The following is a 24,640-nucleotide window of genomic DNA, read 5'->3' on the forward strand; positions in this document are numbered from 1 at the left end:
TGTGACTCCTTTGCAACATTTGTATAGCACAGTTCAGTTGAAGACACTTTCTGTATCACATGTGCAATCTTATAGCCTAACCTAAACCATATAACCACAGAATCCCACATGATCACAGTCCTGCCCAGTACAAGATTCTCCTTCCTTAAGGATTTAATACTCCACACTGGACAAACATCAAGAGGAGGGAATGTGCAGGACGGGACAATTGCAAAATTGAGTATCACAGTGGAGCAGAGCAGTCTCAGTTTATTTTTCCTCTTCCCATTCAGTGCTCACATTTACTCAGAGCAGACACTGCAACAACTTTCTTCCTAACCTAAAAAAAAAAAAAACCAAAAAAACACTAAACCCCAAAACCAAAAAAAAAAAAAATCCAACCCCAAAACCAGAAACAGAATCGACAACAAAAGAAAAGTCAAAGACAAGCAGCAGTATCTATTTAATTGTAACATAAATGCAAGTTACAAATTAAAGTCTTAAGAAATTGTGTAAGAGAAGGAAACATGGAAATTAGAGCTATTATTTCCCTTAAAAAAATAAATCTAAAATACAGCATCCAATTAACTCCCATTGTAACTGAACTGAATCCTATTCATGAATTCGGACACCGTGCTGAAGCCAGGCTCCCAGAACCTCCTATTGCCAGGGAAAGCTGAGAACACTGTGGGGTTTCAGAACCAGCTCTTTGGACTGGCTCCATCTATTTTTTAAAGTGCATAGTCTGCAGAAGTGTACATGTGAAAATCAACTGGATTTGTCTTCTTCCCAAACACAAAGCCTCCCTTCAAATTACAAATCTCGTTTTACAGAGGCACAGAACTGGGATAATATTGTCATAAATAGTAGTGCAAGTTTCCACACAGTTCTTGTATTATGGAACATCAATGGCTGTCATGTTTGTTTCAGACTAGTGGAGTTCTCCATCACTGAAGTAACAAGTTAAGTCAACACAAACACTTCAGAAATTACAGAGAAGAAAAAACATGTAAAGACGGAAGGGTAATTTTGCTACAGTTAGAAAATTAAAAAGCTTGAAGATAAATTTCTGTTTGTGTTTCTGCTGATATAAACAAGACCAATGGAGTTACATTTCTATTCACACAAACACATCCTTTGGCTCTACTCACTTACTGGCCTGGTACCCTTCCATGCTAAAACTCTGCATATTACAAACTCTGTCACTTACTGCTATTCCCCCTCCCTCCCCGCAACTACTTTACACCAGGCTTATAATTTGGAGTATAATTTATGTCACACCTGCACTGTACTCATTAACCTCTTCTATACTTACTATGTACCATCAAGGGCTTTAACACTAACTGCTTCTGAAGCTCCTTCTTGATGCTCCACCGTATTCTACTGGCATCATTATAAAATGACCATGTCATCTAATCCCTCCACAGAATTAAATTAACATTTAATAGCCTCCATGAAATATGTAAGTAGAAATAAGTTTTCACAACGCACAACTCCAGCCTGAGAGAGGAATTGGTTTCCAGGACAATAGCTGTTTTTCAGTAGATGTTCAATCTTTTGGAAGGCAATTGCTTAACAGCACAGAACTAGAACTTTTCCTTATGTAAAACATCACTGGGGTCCTCTGCCAAGGAAAGATCATGGAAATTCCTGCCCCAGCTAATACCCACTGGGATAAAAGAACAATTACCAATTGAAGTGTGGTACAGCCAAGCTGAAAATATTTGCCTGTATACTTGAAGTTTATCCTACTGAAACCAGTTTGTGCAGTTCCAACCTTCATGAAGCTTGGAAAAAAAAATATCTTACAAACATCACAGATTAATAAAAAAAAGCTCCCCACAAAATATAGATAAAACAAATAAAAACATGTTTTAGTGCTTACATTTTGGGTGACTCCTTGTAATATGAAAATGGCAGCATCCTACCCAGGAATGTACTAAGGAAGGTATTGAATTTCCTTCCAGTTAAGATGTATATAATATTAGCTCTGATTTGTTGCACTCTTAAGTCTTCCTGCACCAGGTCTTTTAGAGAAAGACAGAAATCTAACTGTATGGAGGTATCATTATTATATAAACTCCCACTCAGGAGCGTGCTATTCAGTGAAAAACTTGTGTCTGACAGCAGGGAAGGGGGAATGTCAGGGTGAAAGCAAGGATGGTGACTTCCAGATCCCCATCCGAGTTGGAAGGGAAGGGGTGTCCAGGAGTCTGAGGCGGGCTGTGTTCCCAGGAGACTGAAGACTGTTACTGTCACTGCAGCACTGAGGCCCACAGTTGCATTTAAAGTACCATCACAGGTAAATATGATGGCAGAGTCCATTCTCCAAATGGATATATTTTACACCAATATGAATTCCCTCTCTAAAAACCACAAAGTCTATCTATAGACTCCTGCTACAGAAATAGTTAAGGAGGAAAGGAATAGATTCCAGAATTATACTAAAATATGTAAAGATACCCTTGCTAGTATCACTGCAAACTTCTAATACTTGCCGTTATGTGAGAGATACATTTATTAGTAATACTGCAGGTATTGATACTTGCCCTTAGAAAAATGCAGAAATTAGTCAATTGCTGAAATTTTACTTTTCATTCTTGAATGTTCTAGAAGGGCCACATTCAGATAGGATTTGTGCCTTTCTTGTTAACAAAGGATCCAAGGAAACTAAGTGCAAACAATTTTCTTGGCCTCATCGGCATTGCAGACTTCTCTCTCTTCAGTTACCAGCTGACCATGAATCATAAACAAATTTTGCTGCTACCGTGTCTTCAACTGCCATACCTGAAAAAGAATTGAAGTCACCTTCAAACAGTTCCTCAGCTGTACAAATACTTCAGCATCAGAAAAGAACAGAAGGACTCAGGAAATTACCCAACTGGACAGGAACATGAATCATTCCCCATCCCAAACACCTAGAGTGTTACATTCAAAATTTATAGCCATTGTGTAACTGTTAGGTGTTCTATATAGTTAACGTAGAGGTATGAATCTAGTTTTCCATGTTCATATCACAGCTTGGCCCTTTTCAGACATATCATGCAGCTCAGACCACAGTAATCCATCACTGCTCCCCCTCTTTACCCGAATGTCAACACCAACCCCCCAGCACACTGTCACATTGTCTGAGGGTCAGACAGACTGCAGGGCCTTAACAGCAGGGCATTTGGGTTGGAGCGGTATTAATGAACGCCGCAGCCGCGCTGAAGGGCTGCAAAGTGGAAGACAGACTTCTTCCTATTGTTGGTTTGCTCTCCTATCACTTTTCATTACATCAGTCCTGCTAGATAAATAAAAAAGGAAAATGCAAATCACATTCTAGCTTCTTGGGGACAGTGCATTGCCACAGCAGTTTTGAAGATGATCAGCAGCTTTCCCACGCATGGGGTCCTAATAAATAACATGGCATTGTTTTCTGTCAGGCTTGTACACAGGAGGGGTTGTTCTTACCCAGCGATTTAAACACTGTTGTTTTCTCAGGCAGGGCTGGTTTTGTACCCTTCACTACCTCTCCCAGCTCAGCAAAAATCTCTGCCTGTGAAACAAATACATATTTATACACAAACGTGATATCCATACATACATTAAGAGAAAGCCATTTTCTGAGTGACTTCAGAAGAAGGAACTCCTGCAGTTCTGCTATTCTAGAACTGATTCCTTTCCATCGTGAAGCAGATCAGTATTCAGTCAAATAACACAGAAACTGGACAGAAATCACAGAGGAATGGAACATTTTTAGAGAAAAACAGCTGGCAGACTTAGGCAAAAAGCTTTGTGGTTTTGGGTTGGTTTTTTTTTTTTGTTTGGGTTGTTGTTTTTTTTTTTAACCACACACAGGTGGATAGCTTGTTACTTATCCCACAAAGCACATGATATTCCACACACTCTACCATATCTAGGCCTCTTATGTGAAATCTCAAAAGTGGAAGTTACGTTTGTTCTGCAAAACCATTCAAAGAAAAAAGAGAACTATTAAACTTAAGAGTCCCTGTCATCGGATTTCTGCAGATCACTGCCTGGCTTCTGTTGTACAACGTACATTATGTTGTACACAGAGGCACGATGTGTTTCAATCATGCCGAAATCTTACGGGAAGAAAGTTACAGGTTTAAATAAGTAATTTGAAAAATATTTAACATAACTACCAAACATTGCAGGAAATTTACGTCTTTCAAGAACAATACATTGTTATTGTACACAAAGGCCAGTGCTGTAAACGTGCTACTGTAATATGGTGTCAGGTACAGAGGTTGCACGGTTTTGGCATAGACACATAGACATCTCAGTCTGAAACCAATTTATCATTGAGCCTGTGCTTGAAAAGTGTCAACAACTGCATGTGATGCTCTAAAATGTGTTTCAGTGCAGCCTATCATTAGTACCAACTCATTTCAAATGCAAGCCAGTTGCCGTAGAACTGAAGATAGTAATTTAAGAAAACCTTACCCCTGACAATATAACATCTCCTGATTCTGTAAGAGCAGCCTCTCTGGAATCCACAAACAGAACAGACTTCTTCATCAGTTCATCGTCCAGTTCCCTCCAGTCTGGTCTGCTTGCTCCAACAGCTAAGACAACAAAAATGATGAACTTAGGAGGAATGTTCATAAATTCAAACCACATTCTGTCCAAAAGACATGTGTGAAGTAACAATGGACACTGTTGTGGAAATTTAATAATACAAACAATCTGATGTTAGCACTGGAAACATGTGCTTGATAAAAAAAAAAAAAGGATGTGCCTGAGCAACTGGGAAAAAGCTTGGATTTCTCTCAACCTGGCCTCAGCTGTAACACTGACATACACGTGGCCTGTTTCTGTAAGATGCCAACCCCCTAAATTTCCACTGATGCTAATGAAGGATGACATTGTGTCCAGCCCTCCAAATTACTCTAGTCATGCAGATGCTGCTGCTGCTAAAAGTCTTACACTCCCCGTAAGCACAGCCAGAACAACTGGAAGCAATTGGCCTTTGCATTTCAACCTGCTGGAGCATTAAACTGCAACTGTTCAGGAAGCAAAAGTGCGATGCTTGCTGGCACTGTTTCCAGCTCTTTGGTGTACCAGTCAAACTGCTCCCTCCAAATAATGCTGACAGAGAACAAAGGGACTTAAGACTGCTTAGCCCTTCATCACCTCATGTTCCCACAAGAAATTTAAAGATACATGTAACTATGTACAGGTATAAAACAAACAAGCCTTTGCCAGCAGCTTTGAAAATGACACCAATAAATAGGTGTGACAATCTTCCCTGCTTACAGAGGCAACTTTAGAATAAACAGCTATACAGACTACAACTTTTCTGCAGACAAACAGTAACCCGTTTCTGTGATTACCAAACTAACAGGGTTTTGTTGCTTTTTGTTTCTTAAACAGAGTTAACTAACATCCAATACAGTTCCTCTAAAACATTCAGTATTTGATTTGTCAGTAGACCACCCTTACAAGCAGACTCTGGGTAGCTAAGGCTTAAGGAAGTCAACTCCCCATGCCCATTATCTTCTCTACCTTTGTCTTTCATCAGAGCATTACCAAACACCCTGAATTTTATAGTCCTTTTATTTGATTTGGGTGTTTCTTATGTGTCTATGGAGAAAAAATAAGATTTGAAGAGTTCCTCAGTTCTCTAAGTATTGTGCAACAAAGACTTGCACATGCAGACAGAGTTCAATGTCACTAGTCAGGATTTTTAAACCTGTAGCCTTCTATTGTTTCCTTGCAACCTCATAAGCAGTACAAGTTGAGCAGATTATGGATTTTCACTTACCTGGAGAAAGTGAAAACAAATCGAGGAACTTTTTAAACACAGCAAGATACCACTAACAACTTGTTATGGGCTAAAAAAACACAAAAACCCACCAACAACCCAATTATACTGTAACCAAATGCTTTAAGTGCCCAATTGTTATGGAATAATAAATTCCATTTCCATGTTGCCTGAATGCCTCTTCAAACAGCATGAATGCCTCAATAAGAGAGGAAGGGGAGAAAAAAAAAAAGCAAAGAAAGGAGAGGGGTCTTTGTGTATGTGTTGCCTCCGTGACTGTAGACCTTAATTGATTTTGGTTGTGCTTCTGGCTTCTATGCCATGACATGAGACAGACAACAACTTTCAATGACAAAGGACTAAATTGAGTCTGAAAAATTGGTAGGATGCTGCTGGAACATGGGACCTTTATCTAAATTGTTCCCTTTGACAAGTTGCTTTTGTCTTATTACCAAGCTATTTGGTAAGTGCATAAGGTTGTCCGAACCAGGCCCACAATTAATAAAATAAACAAATGTGGTCATGTCCAGAGACTCCAAACAAGGCATAAAAAAAATCCTCCCTCAAATCTCACCATAATTAGACGTCGAATTATTAAGCTCTTAACAGAGTTACTGCATCTTTTTTACTCAAGTAAAAAAGTAAATCAATGTGATCAGCCCAAAAAGGACAAAGAGGAGGCTTACAAAATTGGTTGAAGAAAAGATGACAACTACCAAGGGAACATCCCAAAATCACTCTGGAAATAACACGTCTGTATAGGTTATTAAAATGGAGATCCAGGTGAGGTGAGCATCAAGTGACAACATGGTATCAAAGATGATGCACCACCGGGGGAAAAAAGCATATCCCATGCTCTAGCAAACATCCACTCTGGAATAATCAGGAGTTCTGGCTCCAGACAACCAGGAAGACATGGCTGGGGAAAAAGGACCCTCACTAAAGGCAAAAAGTCAAAACAGAAAGAACATTTGTTCCAAGAAGCACAGAATACCGCTTTCAACAGTTTTTGATGTGAAAATGGGATAATAAATGTATTCTTTAAACAATCATAACAAGCATACCATTGATATGGGCACCTGGTTTTACCCAGTCTCCAAATAAAATCGGTGTTGTTGCCATAGTGACTGTTATAATCACATCAGCCCCAGTAACTGCCTCCTGAACAGAAGAGCAGACCTGCACTGGGCCATTAACTGAATTCGCAAACTTCACTGCTTTCTCTTTGGTGCGATTCCATATCCTGACCTTCAAGGAAAGAAAAACAAAAAACAAACCACAAACAGATTAGTTTGGAGAACTTCTCCTTGCTGAAGCAGAACACTGTTCCAGTTTGCAGTGGATAGTTACACACATCCTAAAGGGGGGCGGGGGGTTACCCTTTATTGTTGTCATCATACAAGTGACTAAGTTTCATGTGTGTGCAGCTACATTTGAATGACTGTTTTGTGATGCCAGAAAAACAGCTCCTTGTAGAGTTGTATTTATAAAATACAAATATTTCCAATAACATATATTTAGGGGAAAGTCACAGAAAGCTTATCTAAGTATGGCATACACAGTAAGATTTTCTCAGACAGGGTGAAGAAGTCATCTGAAACAACTTGGTTTCTGCCACACACACCCCTTTTTAAAAAAAAAACAAAACAACAAACATTTGAGCAAGCAATTCTACAGCTTCTCAGAGTATTCTGAGTTCTGTAGAAACAGAATCAAAATACAATTAATCCCACAACTTCTGTGATGGGCTGACCGTGGCTGGACACCAGGTGCCCACCAAGCCACTCTGTCACTCCTCTCCTCTGAAGGGTGAGGGGGGGCAGAGAAAATAAGACTAAAAACCTCGTGGGTCAAGGTAAAGGCAGTTTAATAAAGCAATAACAAAGGCCACGCGCAGAAGCAAAGGAAAACAAAAGATGTTACTCTCTACTTTCTATCAGCAGTCAAGGTCTGGCCACTTCCCAGAAAGCAGTGCTTTAGTATGCTTAGCAGCTGTTCTGGAAGACAAATGCAATAATAAATGTCGTCGCCCCACTCCCGATTTCAATAAAATTGGCTTTTATTGCTGAGCAGCCACCATATGCCATGGAACATCCCTTTGGCCAGCTGGGGTTGGCCATCCTGGCTGAGCCCCCTCCCAAGATCCTGCCCACTCCCAGCCTGCTGGTGAGGGGGAATGTGGCAGAGCCAGCCCTGGTGCTGTGCCAGCCCTGGTGCCGTGCCAGCCCTGGTCAGCAGGAGCCGGAGCACCGGTGTGTTATCAGCACCTCTCTGGCTTCGGGTACAGAGCACAGCACCGTGAGGGCTGCTAGCTGCTTGGCCAGACCAAATACAACTTTACTGGCTATACTTCATTTATAATAAGTGCTCCTGAAACATAATAGAGAAAAATAAATGTATCCTGTTAAGATGTGTCCATTACCTCTTTAAATGCAAACAGTTCTGTGAAGATATCATAATGGCTATATGCTTGAACACCAGCTCCCAAAATGCACAGGACATCTGCAAAAGCTGGCATTAACAGCTAAAAGGTATCAAATATATAAAAAAACAATATGTAAGGACAACATATTTTAACAAATATGACAAATACATATCAAAATACTACAAAAGAAAGCAGCGTCCTTAGTCCTTTTAAACAAGGAAATTAATGCTTTTATCAAAAGTTAGTATTGATTCACACAGAACGATATTCAATTACCAGTATACAATGTATTTTTTTTTTAATGCAAAAGCTAGCATTAATAGCACCAAAGTACATCTTGGCTTAATTCTGATTTTGTGTTGTCCGATTCTTGAGATTCGGACCTAACATGCAACAGCACGAGCCAGTGCAAATTCTGGGGCCTTGGCACACTCAAATATTAGCATAGTACAATGTATTATACCTATGTGACTAAGTGTAAAATGGTAGTGTTTACGTTCTGCACTGGGTGAAAACAGGGCTATCAGTACTGACAGTGGTAGCTGTGTGGGTTAACTGGTCTTGGTAGCCCCACACTAAGCCTTCTATTTCAATTCACTGAAGCCATAAATTATACCACGAGCATATCCCGTCACTCTAAGAGCCATAGTATGTACACATCAGGCATTGTAAAAATAGGGATGGCTCCGAGGAACAAATAATAAAATTCAGTTCTCTAGTTGCTTTTGATTTACTGGTTTAGTTCTTGTCTGTGATTCACCAGTACTTAGCAGAGGAGAAGAGAGGGCTCCTGGAGTCCAGCCCTAAGCTATCCATGCATCTTGTTTATGCATTTGCTGTGGCCAATCACTTCTGTATAAAAAGCTTTAGAATTTTCAAGGCTCTCGACACTTATTCTTCTGCAAATAAATTGAAAAAAATCTCATTAATCCCATTTTTCAGTAGCGAGAACTCTTTTTAACATTCCTTTCAAAGACTCTGAAGCACTGGTTTCAAAGGTTCCTTACATAAAAGCATGGGTCTTTGAAAAGCAAATGCCATAAAGAGGACAGGATGACAGCTATGAGCTAAACTCAAACACTCCTGAAAATTTCTCAGAACAACAGACGACAATGAAGGATCTGATCTTGAAGTCCCTTCAGCAGCCAAGCTCCTTTGAGGCCAGCAGAGCTTTGACTGTGTAAAAATTGTCAGAACTGCCCATGTATAGAATGGCCAAGATGAATGAGGTCCTATAACCTCATGTCCGAGGACTCCATTCTAAATTGTTCTCTCCCTTGGTTCAGGAGAAGCTCTTGGGCATAGGTTCTTCACTCCAATTTTACGTCAGTGTGGCTCTATTGCCATGCATAGAGTCATGCTGGCATGAAGACTGCCACCAACAAAGCGGTGAGATCAGCCTTGATTCTGATACAAGGCTGATGGGTGAAAACCCAAAGTATTTCTCCTCTCTGGCCCTCTTCTTACTGCCTCATCCTTTCAGGCAAAGGCTAAAACCCTGCTGTGCAATGGATGGTGACTTGCTCTCTTCCCACTATTAGTGGCCCAGCCAAATACAGTTTTAAAGAAGTTAAAACCAACAATTTCCAATGAAACTGAAATAATGTAAAGCAACATACAGCAAGATATACCACACCCGTCTTCAGACACTTAAGGCTGTTTAGTCAGGGATAGTCATCTGGACCTCTTCCAGTGAGAACAGGGAAACTAACAGACAGCCACTCCTGGACAAGTCATCCATCTAACCTGGGCATCATCTATCTTAAAACGACCCATGCTGCCCCCTGAAAATGTGCTTTTTCCTCTTTCTGCAGGTCCAGTACAACCCACCTGTCCTGGCCCAACAGCAGAAAACTTACATCTAAACAAAATTGAATTTATCACCACAGCTACATCACCCAAAGCCATAAAGGAGCATGTTAAGACAAAACCAAAAGAAAGAAAATTAAAGGAAGACACCTCAGTAAATTCCCAGAGGAACGTGCAGAACAACAAGCCACAATAACATAGCTCAGATTCCTTCTCCAATCACATACAAAATGTTAAAACCAGACATAACTCACTCAGAACAGAAAATTCCCATTTTAAGTTTTCCCTGAAGGTACCTATGTTACCATAAATCTAATTTAAAGCTGTATTCGATGAAAATTCACGTATACTGAAAGACATTTACATCACGCCTTCCGGTCATTTTTTATACAGTGCCACTAAATCTGTCCTGACTTAAAATACAGAAGACATACCTTGGTAGCAATTGCAGAAACTGCAGCTGTTCGTTTTGCTGTAATGACACTGCCATCTAGAACCTTTAAGAAAAAAAAAGTTCCAACAGAGACAAATGAACACTAAAAATATGAGTAAATACCAAAACTTTTAATCACATTTGTGATTTATTACATGGCATAGCTAAAATATAAGAGTTGATAATTACTATAGCAAGCACAAACCACGTAAAAAAAAAAAAAAATCGCATTTAAACTGAGCAGATTCTCTGTCTATTCCAGTTCTTCCACATCATTCCACCAGCACAAACGGAGTGTAAACTGGCACAGAGTGGAACTACCCCTAACTCACACAGCTCTTAGTGCACTGCATTTCCCTGGCTCTGCAACACAGGAAGCTGATCAACATAGCTGCAATATTCTGCGCTCCAGTAAGACCAGGGACCAGTGCATGCTGGCAGTGGTTCACAAGTCTGCACTGCTTTGGTCTGTACAAATAGACGCCAGGGAAACACAGAATTCCTTTATTGTGTATCACACACAGCGGGGCACTCCTGCCTCAGTGTGGATTAGCTACTGTACACGAATTATGGCACTCAAAAAACTGACAGTTTTGGTCCTTTAATAATCCTTACTACTGAAGTGTGATGCAAGTGGTCAATATTCTTAAAAATTCCCTAAATTATTCAAACAAATAAAAAAAAAAGGAAACAAATAAGACTCTGAATACTGCTCCCCACAATGCCAATTGTAAGCCTCTTTTGATATAGCCTGAATATGGTTTAAGATCAATTCTTCACATGGGAAGGGGTTTTTTTTCCCTTTCAAATACATGGTAAACTTTTTCTGACCGCTTCTTCTAGCCACCCTACGAGCCACCAGAGTCCCTTCAAGACACAGGCAGCAGTGAGTAGCAGACAGCACAGTTTAACACACACGAAAGACCCCAGGCTTTAGGCCAAACACACTTTCATTGACGAGATAGGTAAAACTCAGGCCAATTTACACCAGCTCCAGCTTCCAAGAATCAGAAGGGACAGCTGACAGAGCATCCACAGAGAGGAACGCAGAAGCGCGTGTGAAACTCACAGCTTTTAAAGACCCATTTCTCGGGTCAAAAAGGAGGACCGTGGCCTGGTGGGAAGGGGCAGAGCTGTCCTTCTTGTGCTCGTAGAAAGTCACCAGCTTGGTTGTCAGCGCATCATCCGCGGCGCTGTAAGCGGGCATGACTCCTAGGAAGCTTGTGAGAGAATGACTCGTATTACCGACGTGCCCTTAGCACGGAGCCCACAGCCAGCGGCGCGGTAACACTAACCCGTTAATCGGTAACTCGGCACCAAGCACCTTCCCCGGTGCCCCAGCTCCCCCCACCACGCCGCAGGCCCGGCCCCCCGCTGCCGCTACCCCAGCTCCCCGAGGCGCAGGGCCCGGTCCGGCCCAGCAAGGCCACCCCGCCGCCCCTCGCCTCACCCGCCGTGCCGGTGCACCGGCACCACGGTGCGCACGGGCTGCACGACGCCCCCCGCCGCGCCGGCCGAGAAGTTGCCCAGGGCGGCCTCCAGCGCCGGCAGCAGCAGGCTGGCGCGGGGCAGGTGCTGCTCCACCTCCTCGGCGCCGATAAAGGCGGGCGCGGCCGAGCCCATGGCGGGTCACCGAGCGGACAGGACCTGACGGGACTACAGCACCGTGTTACCGCTCCGCCGGCCCGCCCCGCCGCTAAGTACTCGGCGGGACGCCCCCGCCCCCCGCCGCGCCCCGCCCCGCCGCCGCTACCCCCGCGCTCCCCTCACGGGCACCGGAGCGGCTGAGGGCCGCGCCCCCTCAGAGACCGCCACCCCGCCCCAGCCCCCGCTGCGGGGGCAGGCGGTCCGCGAACGCCGCGGAGCGGCCCCGCCGTGACTCGTTTACGGTTCCCCACAGCCACGAAGGGTGGAGCAGCCGGCCCGGTGACCGGCAGGCGGCGCTGTGCGCATGCGCGCAGCCGCCCCGGGAGCCCGCCGGGTGGCGCTCTGCCCGCAAGGCGTGACGCTCAGCGCGAGCAGTAGAGACAGGCCATTTGCTCGCATTTGCTCGTTAGAAAGTCAGCGCGGCGCGGGGCGTGCCGGGAAGGCAGAGTCTTCCCGCGGGACAGCCATCTTCTCCTCGCGGGGGCTGAGCTGAGGGGCGCGGAAAGATGAAGGGGTTTCCGGTGGTCGCGCGTTCTCTCTCGGTGAGAGCGACCTGGTGGCGTAGTGCGCGGCGGGGGGGAGAAGTGCCGGGGGTGACACAGTGGTCGTTCAGGCCCCGGCGGCTGCTAGGGGGCCTGACCGCAGGCAGCCCAGGGGCGGGCGTGAGGGGGCCGCGTTCCTCTCCACGGGGCCGTCAGCGAGGGCCGCGGGCGGGGTCCGAGGCAGCGGGTTCGTTCCGGTCGGCCGGCCGGGTGGCGGAGCGGCGCGGCGGGCCTGAAGGTCAGGCAGGCCGCGGGCCGGGCCGGAGCGGCCTGTGCTCAGGCTGCGGCCCGAGGGCGGGGGGCGCCGTGGGGGCTGCAGCCGGGGCCTCCCCCGAGAGCCGCCCGTGTGGCTGGAGGCGTGGGGGCGGTCTCTGGGGGGGCCTCTCGGCGGCTTGCGGCGCGGTGGTGCCCTTGGGAAGCGGCTGCGGCTTGTCCCGGAGGCGGGGGGGCAGGGAGCTCGTTCTGCTGCACAGAGGCTGGTGGAGCTGGCGGGCAGCGGGGGTGTAAGTGCTGTTGGGTCTGTGCTGCAAACGGCTCGGGTAGGGTGGTAAAGGGCTTCTAGGCCACAGTGTACTTGTGAGCCAATTTTAGACACGCACTAGTAATTAATAAATAAGTAGGCTTAGAGGTTAAAATGAGGCGTCGAGCCAAATTTGTGGTGGGAGAAGAAAGGAGTTTTTCCTAGACTCATTCATCTAACGGAGTCTGTGCCAAAGCAAGGGGCATTAGGTCATTAGTATCCCTACAACTGAGTGCAGCGGTGTTTGTCACTCAGTTTTTACTTTGAGATGTATGGGAATTAAGTTATTTTTTCAACGTGAAGAGTAATAAATAGCTTATGTTACAAGTATAAAAAAGCTTCCAAAAAGGCTGGAAGGGAGTAGCATTTCAGATTTGAAGTCAATAGTCTTGTCATTTCTGTTGCCAGCTACTGAAGGGAAGGCTCGTGCAGTGTTCACCCCTGCAATTTGAAGACTTCTGGCTATTACTCTACAGTTTAAGGTCTTGCATATGTGTCCTCCTTGTATGCAGCAGTCAGCGTGGGTAGGTTGGTGTTCTGAGAAGTGGCTTTTCAGGAGCTGAACCGCCTACACCCAATAAGTTAGGAAGTTGGCTCCAAAGTTGTGTTCTGTATGTGGGTTGCTGTAGCTGTTTGTGCAGTTAATTGCCATGCAGTGGTCCTAGAGTCAATATATAATCAATAGAGATTCTCACTGCATAACAGCAAAGCTGTGGGGGAGATTTCTTAGAGTGCTGTTTCTTGAACTTCCACAGACCTTATGTAAGTCATTGCACAGGTTCCAACAGTGATGTAAAACGTGATCAGAGGAATTACAAGGGAATCACTGTTTTTATTCTGGGGCTTGAAGTCATCCACTGTATTTCTACTTTAAAATTAGTTCCTTTTTCAGTATATAATGGAACACGTGATGAACTAATTCAAGAAATCCATTCTCTTATGCTTTCTCTTCTAGAAGAGACTTTACTCACTTAAAGTAGCTCCTAAAGTTACAACCTCAGCAACTGCAGAACGAGTGAAATTATCTCTAGAGTCTGAGGATCTTGAGGTCAGTATGAATAGTGGTATTTTTTATTTTCTCCTTTTTATTTTTTTTAAAGCTCAGTCAAAGCAGAACTATGACAGTACTTCAGTGGATGACTAAACCAATATTTTTTTCTTTTTAAAACAGATCACAAAATTACCAAATGGCTTAATTATTGCGTCTCTGGAAAACTTTTCTCCAGCTTCAAGAATTGGTGTGTTTATTAAAGCAGGCAGCAGATACGAAACTGCTAGTAACTTGGGAACTGCTCACTTGCTTCGTCTTGCATCTAATTTGGTAGGTGTTTATTCTCTTTGTTATTATATTGGTGGTGGATGAAATAGTGGAAGGTTTATGATTGCAAAAATAAACCATATTGTAAAAATTAATGTAAGGGATCTTATAAAGTGGAAAACGATGTATTTTGATTCTTGGTTACCTGCTTCAAGTGCAGGAGAAATGACATTACTTGCTGGAAGACAGGAAGCAATATCTATTTAGAATTATGCTCTCTGGTGGTTTCTTAAACTATGTTTACAATATATCTGTGTCAAGCTATGCATGTAACTTATTTAAGCTGCATTAAAAGTTAATTTGGGTGGCTGATACAAACTCAATTTTTTGTGCGTGTAATGCTTCTGAATAGTTTTTCTTGCTACTGCTATCAAGATACTTTAAGCTCCTTGTTTTCCTGTTCTGTGTCTAGCTTCAATTATACAAGATGCTGTGGGGGCACGTGTATATCAGCAGGTTCAAAACAGAATTGGTCAAGTTCATTGATAGCAGGTCCTTAAACAGTTGTTACTGGGAATAACTCCTGTAGGTACTTCAGGAATACCATTAAATGGGTTGTGGGACGTTGTATTTCAACAGCTGCTTCTGTTGCCTCTGTTAGGTACAGAACACTGGGCTAGAGATCCTGTGGGCTTGACCCACTGTGGCCGTTCTCTTGGTCCCTGTTTATCTTCATGGCTGGCTGGCTGTTGCTGCAGGTGTAAACACGACCTCTTTCACACACCAGCCAGGCTGTGACAATTAGAGCTACACAGCATCACTGACATGTCTTTGACTGCTGTTGTGTGGGTTCAATCCACATCAGTTTCAAGCAGACAAAAAAACCCCAACATCCCAGCTGCTTATTATCACTTTTCCAACTGCCACCCGAAGTTACTTTCCCCAGACAGCTGTCAGCGTAATAGTATGTGTAGGCATTCCTGGCCCTGGTTTTGACAAGCTTATCTAATTCAAAGAATGCTATTAAATGCAAACCTGGATCATTCTAGAGTGGGGCTGAGGAGCAAATATGTGAGTAATTATGGTGGAAAATCAGAGATGATAGAAATGATTGGGAGTAGGGATGTAGTAAGCTGGCTCAACTCTTCAAAATGGCTTCCATATAAATGAATAAACAGATACTGTTCCAATGTTGCCTGAGCAATGAACAACATCAGGAAAATCTGTTCTTAAAATAGTTAAAATTCTAAGTTGCTTTTTTTTGTTGTTGTGATAGACTACTAAAGGAGCATCTTCTTTCCGGATTACTCGTGGCATTGAAGCTGTTGGGGGCAGCCTAAGGTTTGTAACCACATGTAATCTGTCTTGGTAAGATGCAAACAAGCTATATGACTAAAGGAAATTTAAAACAATAAGCATAACACGTGGGTCGTAGCTCAGTGTGGTAATGGTACTTGAATGGTGAACATTGACAAGGAACATCTTTTGTCATTCTGTTGAGGTTCAAGAGTGCACCCATGACTTCTATTTTAAAAACACTTTTCAGTTAACAAAACGTAAATGTCATGTACCTGTAAGAAGTATATTTTGTCCAAAAAGCTTAGTGTTCTTTCTGTCTTTTCAGGCTTTCAGATTAAACTTCCTGAAGTCAGTAGATACTTTTTTTTTTTTTTTTTTCCTCCATCTTTTGTGAATAGATACCACTCATCATACTGCAATTTGGGGAACGATTCAGACAGTAGTTGGCTTTTGTGATTTGAGAGTTTAAAGCCTAGAAAACAAGCCTAAGAGAAATAAAAGAGGGATCTTGCTGTGCCTGCTTTCTTGCAGTGTATCTTGAAATCATCCAGTAAGACTGTTTTATATAGAATTTGGTTAAAAGCAGTGTCTTTTATAACTTGAGTCTACCCTTTTCTGTTCCTGTTAATCACAAATTTGTTGAAGCAAGTGGAAAAGACCAACTATGCTTTCTGCCCAAAGAGAATAATTTCTAAATTGCCTTGTTTGATACACATATACATTTTTCTTCAGGTTTTGATATTCAGCCTTACTTGTTGTTTTACCTTGAATCATTATGATATCTTAAATTCTGATGGTCACAAGACACTTGTTATTACTTGAATTCTTGAGATACGAGTTTTAGTTATTTCTGTTTCTGCTCTGTGTGTATTATAGCTCCTTTAACAGTCCCCTTAAGCAGATTTAATGTTAACCAGATATTCTAGTCCATATCTTGCTGACAGATTTGGTCAATGGGAATATGTATGAAAAGCCATTTCTGTCTTCTCTGCTGAAATGGATTTTTTTTTTTTTTTCTTCTAGTGTGTACTCAACAAGAGAGAAAATGATGTACTCTGTTGAATGCCTGCGTGACTATGTGTAGGTATCCAGATGTGCTGTAAATGGAATTACTGCATTCTTTACAAACTGCTCTGTATAAAGTAGAGACCTGTCATTTTACAGGGCAGGAGTAATGCCTATTTTCATGTCTTCATGATAAATCAGTAAATTACTGTATTAATATTCACCTTCTGTATCATGTTACTGAGCATACGAATGCCACAGAACTGAAGTTGAATTCTCATACTTTGTGTAGCAGTGCTAATAACTACTCCGGCTGGAGTGATTTTGTTGTTAATGTGTTGCTTACAGATTAGTTTGAATTGCTTTCAACTTCAAAAGAAATCCTCTTGTGTTTAATGCCTCTTTAACTTTTTTTATCTAGTGATACAGTAATGGAGTACCTTCTTAATGTCACCACAGCACCAGAGTTCAGACCGTGGGAAGTAACTGATCTTCAGTCACAAATAAAAGTTGACAAAGCAATCGCATTTCAGAATCCTCAAGTTGGTAAGTGTATTTCCTGATCCACTGCATTGGCTTAATGGGAGTTTCTTAAAGTTAAAACCTTTGGCAAAAATAGTTTCCCTCTTGCTCTGTCACGTGACCATTTAATTTTTCAGCTTTCCCCTGTTGATAGGTACGGTCTTTCTCTTGTTATGGAAGGGGGTTTTTATAATTACAGAAGTTTTTCCAGCCTGTGCATGACGTTTAGCAAGTAACATGCTGAAGACAGCTTACACTGTTCTCCTTGACAGCTTCCATTTTACCTTTTTAATATTTTTTTTCAGTACAGCCAAAGAATGTGCAAGTCATATTTGCAGCAGCTTGTGTTCTGAAAACAATATTTATGTATTACTCATGGATGTAGAAACAGTATTCTATAAAAGACCTCTTGAATTCGTATGGTTATTTTGGTATAAAACCAATATGTATTTTCATTACACTGAAAATGGATTCCAGCTTTAGGATCATAAATTGAGGTTTGTGGGTTTAAAAAACAAAAAAGCAGCAAGCAAAGCCTTAGCCAAACCAAGCTTATTGCAGTATATCTTGTGTTACTTAACTGTAGTCAGATATCTGAGTTCACTCAGGTAGTTCTACACAATAAACATAATTTGTACTGTTCTGTGAAGTGTGCTCACCTTCATAACCTGTTAAAAGTGACAACATAATGTTAGGCTTTGGAAAATCTCTGGCTTATATTCAAGTCTTACCATTTTTTAAAATTAGAATCGTGAACAGTCTTTGTTTTAAACTTGTATCAACTACAGGTTGCTTTCATAGTAATTTAGTATTTTCAGTTACGGTTACATTCAGAAACGGAACTATGAAGAAAGGAATGTCATCTTTTCTTCTGAGGAGAGAGTATTAACAAATACAAGGAGAATATAAAACTAGGAATGAGTAGAATGCTATTGGATGCAAGAAAAATCTAATGAGCAGGGAACTGAAGACACTAGCATCCTTCATCTAAATAGGGAGACAGATGAAACACCTTACAAAGCTACGAATGGTATTATAAACAGCCTGTTCTTTCTCAAGCTCAAGAACAAGGGGTGCTGACAGTGAAGATGGTGCTTCTGAAACTAAAAGGATGTTGGGGTTTGTTGTTGTTTTCTACTACTCCCCTTCCTCCAAACACTTATTTTATTTATAGCTTGCTGTTGAGGCCAAAAAGTGTTGAGTTTAGGCCAGTTGTCAGATTTTTGATTTATTTTTTTTTAACAAGTTACGAAAGAATGGAAGCCCTCAGGCTAGATTCTGCTGCACGAGAATTTGGATGACATGTCCATGTGTATTGGATTATTCCAGACCTGCTTATGTGGAACTTGGGGTCCTCAGTGGACCACAGCTCTGTTTCACTTGGGTAACATTGTTTCATTCATAATCTTCATTAAAAGTGCTCTTATGTTAATCCTCATGGGTGAAACTCTGTTCCTCTTAGGAGTGCTGGAAAACTTGCATGCTGCAGCTTACAAGAATGTTCTGGCAAACCCCTTATATTGTCCAGATTACAGAATTGGAAAAATTACTTCTGAGCAGGTAGGATTATTTGTGTTGTGTTATAAATCCATTTTCAGTTTCTTTATCAAGGGTAGATGATGACACTTGTGAGAGAAAATTAATTTAGTAAATATAGTCAGTATTTACTACCGTATTAGACTGGTGTTAAAATAATTTATTTCTGTGCAACTTTTAGTATTGGGTACAGAACTTGCATTCACATTTAGGGAGGTGGTTTTCTGTGTCAGTGGCTGTCTGTTGATAGTAAGGCTGTCAATGAAATGCAGATGTTCTTTAGCTGTCACTGGAGAATGCATGAAATGCTATTGTATAGACTATTCCTTTTGGAAGCAGCAGAGTTTGCTGCATTAAGAAGTATAAGGGGGGATGTCAGAAACATGCTTGCCATTTTTGTTCTTTATATAAAATACCCTAAATGTGAATTTACTGTTGCAGCTTCACCATTTTGTACAGAACAATTTCACAAGTGCGAGAATGGCTCTTGTAGGAATAGGTATGTATGTTCCTTAACGGACACTGCAATGCATAAGGGAAAACTACTGTACAAATTTGAGCTCTCTGTATAAGTAAAATGTTACGATATTCTTGAAAAACTTTTATATAACTGCTGTAGTTTTTCAATGCCATTACATGACTTGGAATAACTATTACGTTGCAGGTGTAAAGCACTCTGACTTAAAGCAAGTTGCAGAGCACTTTCTAAATATCCGAGGTGGAGCTGGTATTTCTAGTGCAAAGGCTGTTTATCGAGGGGGTAAGTATGTTTCTTGTATCTGTTCTGAATGACTGATGTTCTGTTTATTATAAATGTAGTAGTATTCAAAATTGCAACCAAAAGCTCTGTAGTTGTACTAAATGCGGTACATGGGAAGTTGACAGTTCAGAGGCATCTCCCATCAAAGCAGAGGATTATTCCCCACCATGGAAAGTTCTGGGATAAAACTGAACCCGTATCTCCAGCAAAACTACCTGCAAGGTCATTTATTCCATAAAGTGAAAAACAAGCAGGCTTATAGTTTCTCTTGGCATTTTTGGGAAGGTTGCTTTAAGTGTAGATTAAGGACTGTCTAGAAGAGGTGGTAGGCTTTCTTTTTAGGGAAGATCTTTGGAATGTTTTAAGGCTTTCATAAAAGACAAAGCAATGCTTAGCTCTTTCAAGAGAAAGCAGTATCTTGTACTAATACCAGTTCTTTAGTTGGAGTATCGGATCATTCTGTAGACACATGCAGGGGAAAAAGTAAGTTTCCAACATTTAATATTCGACTGGAATAACTTCGGTTTCTATAAAACAGGATAAATATTATTATGAACAGAAGGTACGCTATTTTTCTGGATATTTGTTATCTGGAGACTCATTGAGTTTTATAATCTCATACTATGTACGGTTTAGGATCAGGTTCAAATAAGGCGTAGTAAGGTACTGGGTTTGTGCTTGCAAGAAAATGTGTAAATGTAAAATACTTTTTAAATGACCTACAGTTTACTAACATCTTATTGCTGTCTTCCTGAGTGGACATGCAATAACTTCAAACCCTGGCTTCTCTGTCATGAAACTAAGTCCTGGCTAGAAATGTTTGCTTTCCATATCTCTGAATGTACAGTGGTTTCCAACTGTTCACTGTAATACCTTTTATTCTGTTGTATTTTTAGGAGAAATCAGAGAACAGAATGGTGATAGCCTTGTCCATGCTGCTGTTGTAACAGAAGGAGCTGCTGTTGGGAGTGCAGAAGCGGATGCGTTCAGTGTTCTTCAGCATGTTTTAGGTGCTGGGCCCCTTATCAAGAGGGGAAGCAATGTTACCAGCAAATTGTCTCAGGGTATTGCTAAAGCAACTACCCAGCCATTTGATGTAAGTTCAAAGGATTACTGTACTCTGATACTTTAAGTAAAATGCGTATTATCCTTTGAGAGGTTACTATCTCTAGCTAGAACCTTAATTAGTTCATTCTTGCACAAGTTAGAGTATTTCAGAGAAGCCTTCCAATCTGATCTTTCCTCTGCCCAGGTGGAGTTTAGCTTCCTATTTTAGATCCTAATAGTAATTATTTTCCTATGCTTGATGCCGAGTTGTTCTGATCCTTGAAACAATTGACGATAACATTTGTTTTGTAGGCTTCCGCATTTAATGTTAATTACTCTGATTCTGGCCTCTTTGGGATTTATACCATATCCCAGGCTCCAAATGCTGGGGAGGTGAGTTGCCGATTAGAACTTAAGCATTAACAACCCTCAGACTAGTGTGTTGATTTGAAATAGCGGCTGATTAATTTTTAAAAAAGTCAATTCATCTAAAAAAAAAATCAGTCTGGTTTCTTGTATAAGAATGGTGCATGTTGACTTGCTTTCTGGGAAGTAAAAATACCTAATATGAGCTACAGCTAGTAAAATACCTTGAATTGCTGACTGTAATTGCTGATTTACAAGTGTAAGCTTAAATATATTATGAGGAATGAGCTGGGTCTTGAAGCTGGCAGAACTGAATACTCTCATGAAAAACGGTGAGACCATACAAATTAATTTGGTGTTGCAGTTTAAATCCACGCTGGGTTTTGTGTCTCACTCGCGCATTTATTAGAGTGCTTTTAGTTTTGTTATAAGGCTGTTCAGAGTTGAGTTAAGGCAGACAATGCTAACATTACCAGCTGCTCTTCCCTGAAGTTTCTAAGATGTCAGATAATAGAAATAACATGTTGATAATGTGGGAGGAAGTCTTAAATGATTTCATTTTCCTCAGGTCATTAAAGCTGCTTTGAACCAGATAAAGGCAGTTGCTCAGGGTGGCATCACCAATGACGATGTCATAAAGGCAAAGTAAGTACATGAAGAACCATCTTGTGTGTTATAAAGAGAAATTTCTTAACGTGTAGCTGTGTCAAACACTTAAGACAAGCTCTACTGTACAGAATAATCGTTGTCCTGTAATTATTTCCATGGGTTCGCTGCATTAAAACTGAAGCACTGTCAGTACTCTTTTTCCATCCCCCCCCCCACCACCCCCCCCCCAAGCTATACTGATTCTCTGCTAGTGGTATTTCCTCATAAAAAGTTGTTAGATAAATGTCAATGTTTTCTGAAAACTGTTTCTATGTAAGAAACAGGCAAGTGTCAGCAGATGCTGTCATTTTAACCATACTCTGTAATATTAAGATTTATTTAAATTGGAATCCTAAATTGCATTATTTAGGTAATTCCCTTTTACAGTCACATTGCAGTAATTCTCAAAACAATTATATTAAGCAATCTTCTGCGTCTTCAAAGAATAGTAGCAATGAGGGTGTGTGAGTGTAAAGCACTGAATTAGTGATGTTACATCCAAGTGCTCAAAATACATGCCCCTAGGAATGTCTGAGATGAGGGAACATTAGAGATGCAGTCATGCCAACGAAGTTTTAGAGTTTCTAGTTTATAGAGGATTGTGCATATTAGTTAGGGCTTGATCTCCGTGTAGTGTTAAACTGTGCTGAGCCTCTAAAACTGTAGTTGTGCAATACAACAATACAGTATAGATTCTTTCAAGTAGCAAAATAAAAGTATTGTTTGTTGCATGTATAAAATATTTACAAGACTCCACATAAAGCCTATTCACATAAGATGTGATAACCCAGACATGTTTGGTTTGGCCTACTAGTAGCTAAATGGTGAATTTTATACCTTTACCTTTGGCATTATTAGTTGTTTGTTGGGGTTGTTTTGTTTTAGGGTAGTTTTTATTTAATTTTTTGGTAATGAAGCTGCCTAATGTTAGGGAGTTACACACAGTGCAGTGGCCTTCCCCCCCCTCCCCCCTCCAGTTTCCCTTCTGGAATGGCTTCACATATTTTCTATATTGCTCTTTTTTCTTTAGTGACCAAAAAAAAAAACCCAAACCCAATAACGAAATCCAGGGTCAGTGATATTTGCAGAGCCTTTCAATTCAGTCAAAAATACCAAGCTACTTATTCTATTGGAATATTTTCTGCCATTTTGTCTTTTAAAAAGTACCAGGAGAACTAGCTTATAAAAATAAGATCTTTACATGTAGCAGTGAGGCTGCGTGAAGCAGAAAAAACAGAATGGACTTGCTGTCTTTTAACAGAACACGGAACTATTGCACAAGGAGCCTAACCGTTTACATTCATTGCTGCCTTGTTGCTTACAACAAAATAGCTCTGCATACATCTGTTCTTGATGAGAAACTGGAATCTATTGTAAACCTAATTTTTAAACTTGGTAAGATTAGTTCGTCTAATTCCTGGGGTACCTGCACTGGTCACTTTGAACAGAAACAAATTCTGAGCTAAAGATCTTCTGACTCTGTGTGGTGGTGGATTGTTCCAAGGCAGTAGGTGTTCAAGTTTCCCTGTCATTTTCATGGTTGGACTATTTGTGGTGCCTGTTTCCCAACTACAAGAACCCTTCCATTCTTAGAAAGGAAAACCTTTCAAAAAGGAGAGGAATCTTGAAAACTTAAAAAGCACCAAAAACTCATTGCACATATGGGGGCAGTGAGGCAGGTAATAACAGGACTTACATGCTCACTCATCCTTAATGCTTTGTTTGATGGCAGAAATCAGCTGAAAGCTGCCTATTTGATGTCAGTGGAGACTGCAGAAGGGTTACTGAATGAAATTGGCTCAGAGTCATTGGTTTCTGGCACACACACATCGCCATCTGTTGTTGCTCAAAAAATCGACTCTGTAGCCACTGCTGATGTTGTGAATGTAAGTATATGTCAGCATCTACAGGTGTTCCTTAATCACTGGGTAAGTGTTTTTTATACAAAACTGTTGCTCATTTGTGTGTGTTTACAAACACACACATACACTATCCTTAAAAAAAAGAAAAAAAAAAAAAGCACCTCATTTACAAATCCCAGCTGGCTATCTTTTGATGTCTGTCTGTCTTTTTTAACAGAAGACCCTTTAATCCAATACACTGTAAAACTAGTGTAGCTGGGAGTATGTGAAATTCTCATCTGCTTCACTTAAATTTACCAAAACTGCCAACTAGTGTTCATGAAAAACTTGATATTTAGTTCCAGCACGGACACTTACGTGTCAAGGCTTTTAGGATTCCTGAGTCTGGAATATTTGATGTACTTAATAAAACAATTGGGCATTCAATGATAAATTGAATTTATCTATCTATTTGAGATTATCTTGCTGCTTGTACTTGAAGCAAACTTCATACAGAAATCCATCAGAAAGAAATTCTAAGATAGAAAACTTGGTTTTTCAGTCAGCATTAATTTATGTTGCGGTAGCAGTTAGCAATAGCTTTAGTAGTAAAGAGAGATCTTACGTAATTATTCTCGGAATGACTGTTTTCAAAGACCTTAAGCCTTTTATATCCAACTGTCACTGTCTTTCTGCCACTCTTGTTTAGATTATAAAGCAATAAGAAGCCAAATTAGAACCAAGTAAGTTTAGACAGCAAAAGGAAAATTGTGTACTTGTTGCTGTACTATAGTAGTGTTGGGATTTGTTGTTTAATAACTTGAAGTTGAGGCTACAGGCAGCAAGATGAACTGTTGTATCAAATATTTCTTGATATCCATCTTCATGATTTATTTTCAGGCTGCAAAGAAGTTTGTCAATGGGAAGAAATCAATGGCAGCTAGCGGGGATTTGGGGAATACTCCTTTTCTTGATGAGCTGTAAAAACCAAACTGGGATGTGGATTCAAGATGGACCTGAGGTCAAGTCACCTACATTCTAAATAAATTACTACTAACTTGTTATTTATGAATTAATTTCTTTGAGAAAATTAATCTGGAATATTTGTGGGCTTGCACTCATCAAATAAAGTGCTGAGCTCATACAATGTGTGTTGAGTTTTTTTCCACTTAAAATGGTACCCAAGATGCTGATAAGTCTGGCTCTGTACACTGAAGGTAAAACTACAGTGAG

General features: G+C 41.0%; 2 protein-coding genes across 3 annotated transcripts; one reads left to right on the forward strand and one right to left on the reverse strand.

Annotated features, from left to right (window-relative positions):
- Positions 1–418: 418 nt before the first annotated feature.
- CRYM (crystallin mu) lies at positions 419–12,314 on the reverse strand. Of its 2 annotated transcripts, none has more exons than XM_055804158.1 (8): positions 12,193–12,314; positions 11,486–11,636; positions 10,418–10,480; positions 8,172–8,273; positions 6,814–6,997; positions 4,429–4,550; positions 3,433–3,517; positions 419–2,766 (listed from the first exon to the last, which is right to left on the reverse strand). In XM_055804158.1, exons 2-8 carry the CDS (start codon positions 11,621–11,623, stop codon positions 2,702–2,704), a joined length of 759 nt encoding a protein of 252 aa, XP_055660133.1. In that variant the 5' UTR covers positions 11,624–11,636; positions 12,193–12,314; the 3' UTR covers positions 419–2,701. The 2 variants fall into 2 exon arrangements, with proteins under 2 accessions (XP_055660133.1, XP_055660132.1); XM_055804157.1 differs by lacking the exon at positions 12,193–12,314 and adding an exon at positions 11,867–12,127.
- A 132-nt stretch (positions 12,315–12,446) lies between these two features.
- On the forward strand, positions 12,447–24,554 carry LOC101919627 (cytochrome b-c1 complex subunit 2, mitochondrial). The gene is made up of 14 exons (XM_005228943.4): positions 12,447–12,605; positions 14,081–14,173; positions 14,297–14,446; positions 15,660–15,724; positions 16,706–16,762; positions 17,109–17,233; positions 18,672–18,769; positions 19,187–19,244; positions 19,410–19,505; positions 20,402–20,601; positions 20,865–20,945; positions 21,487–21,563; positions 23,299–23,452; positions 24,308–24,554. Exons 1-14 carry the CDS (start codon positions 12,570–12,572, stop codon positions 24,389–24,391), a joined length of 1,374 nt encoding a protein of 457 aa, XP_005229000.2. The 5' UTR covers positions 12,447–12,569; the 3' UTR covers positions 24,392–24,554.
- Positions 24,555–24,640: the final 86 nt, after the last annotated feature.

This window comes from Falco peregrinus, chromosome 5 (genome assembly GCF_023634155.1).
Source record: "Falco peregrinus isolate bFalPer1 chromosome 5, bFalPer1.pri, whole genome shotgun sequence".
Classification (NCBI taxonomy): domain Eukaryota; kingdom Metazoa; phylum Chordata; class Aves; order Falconiformes; family Falconidae; genus Falco; species Falco peregrinus.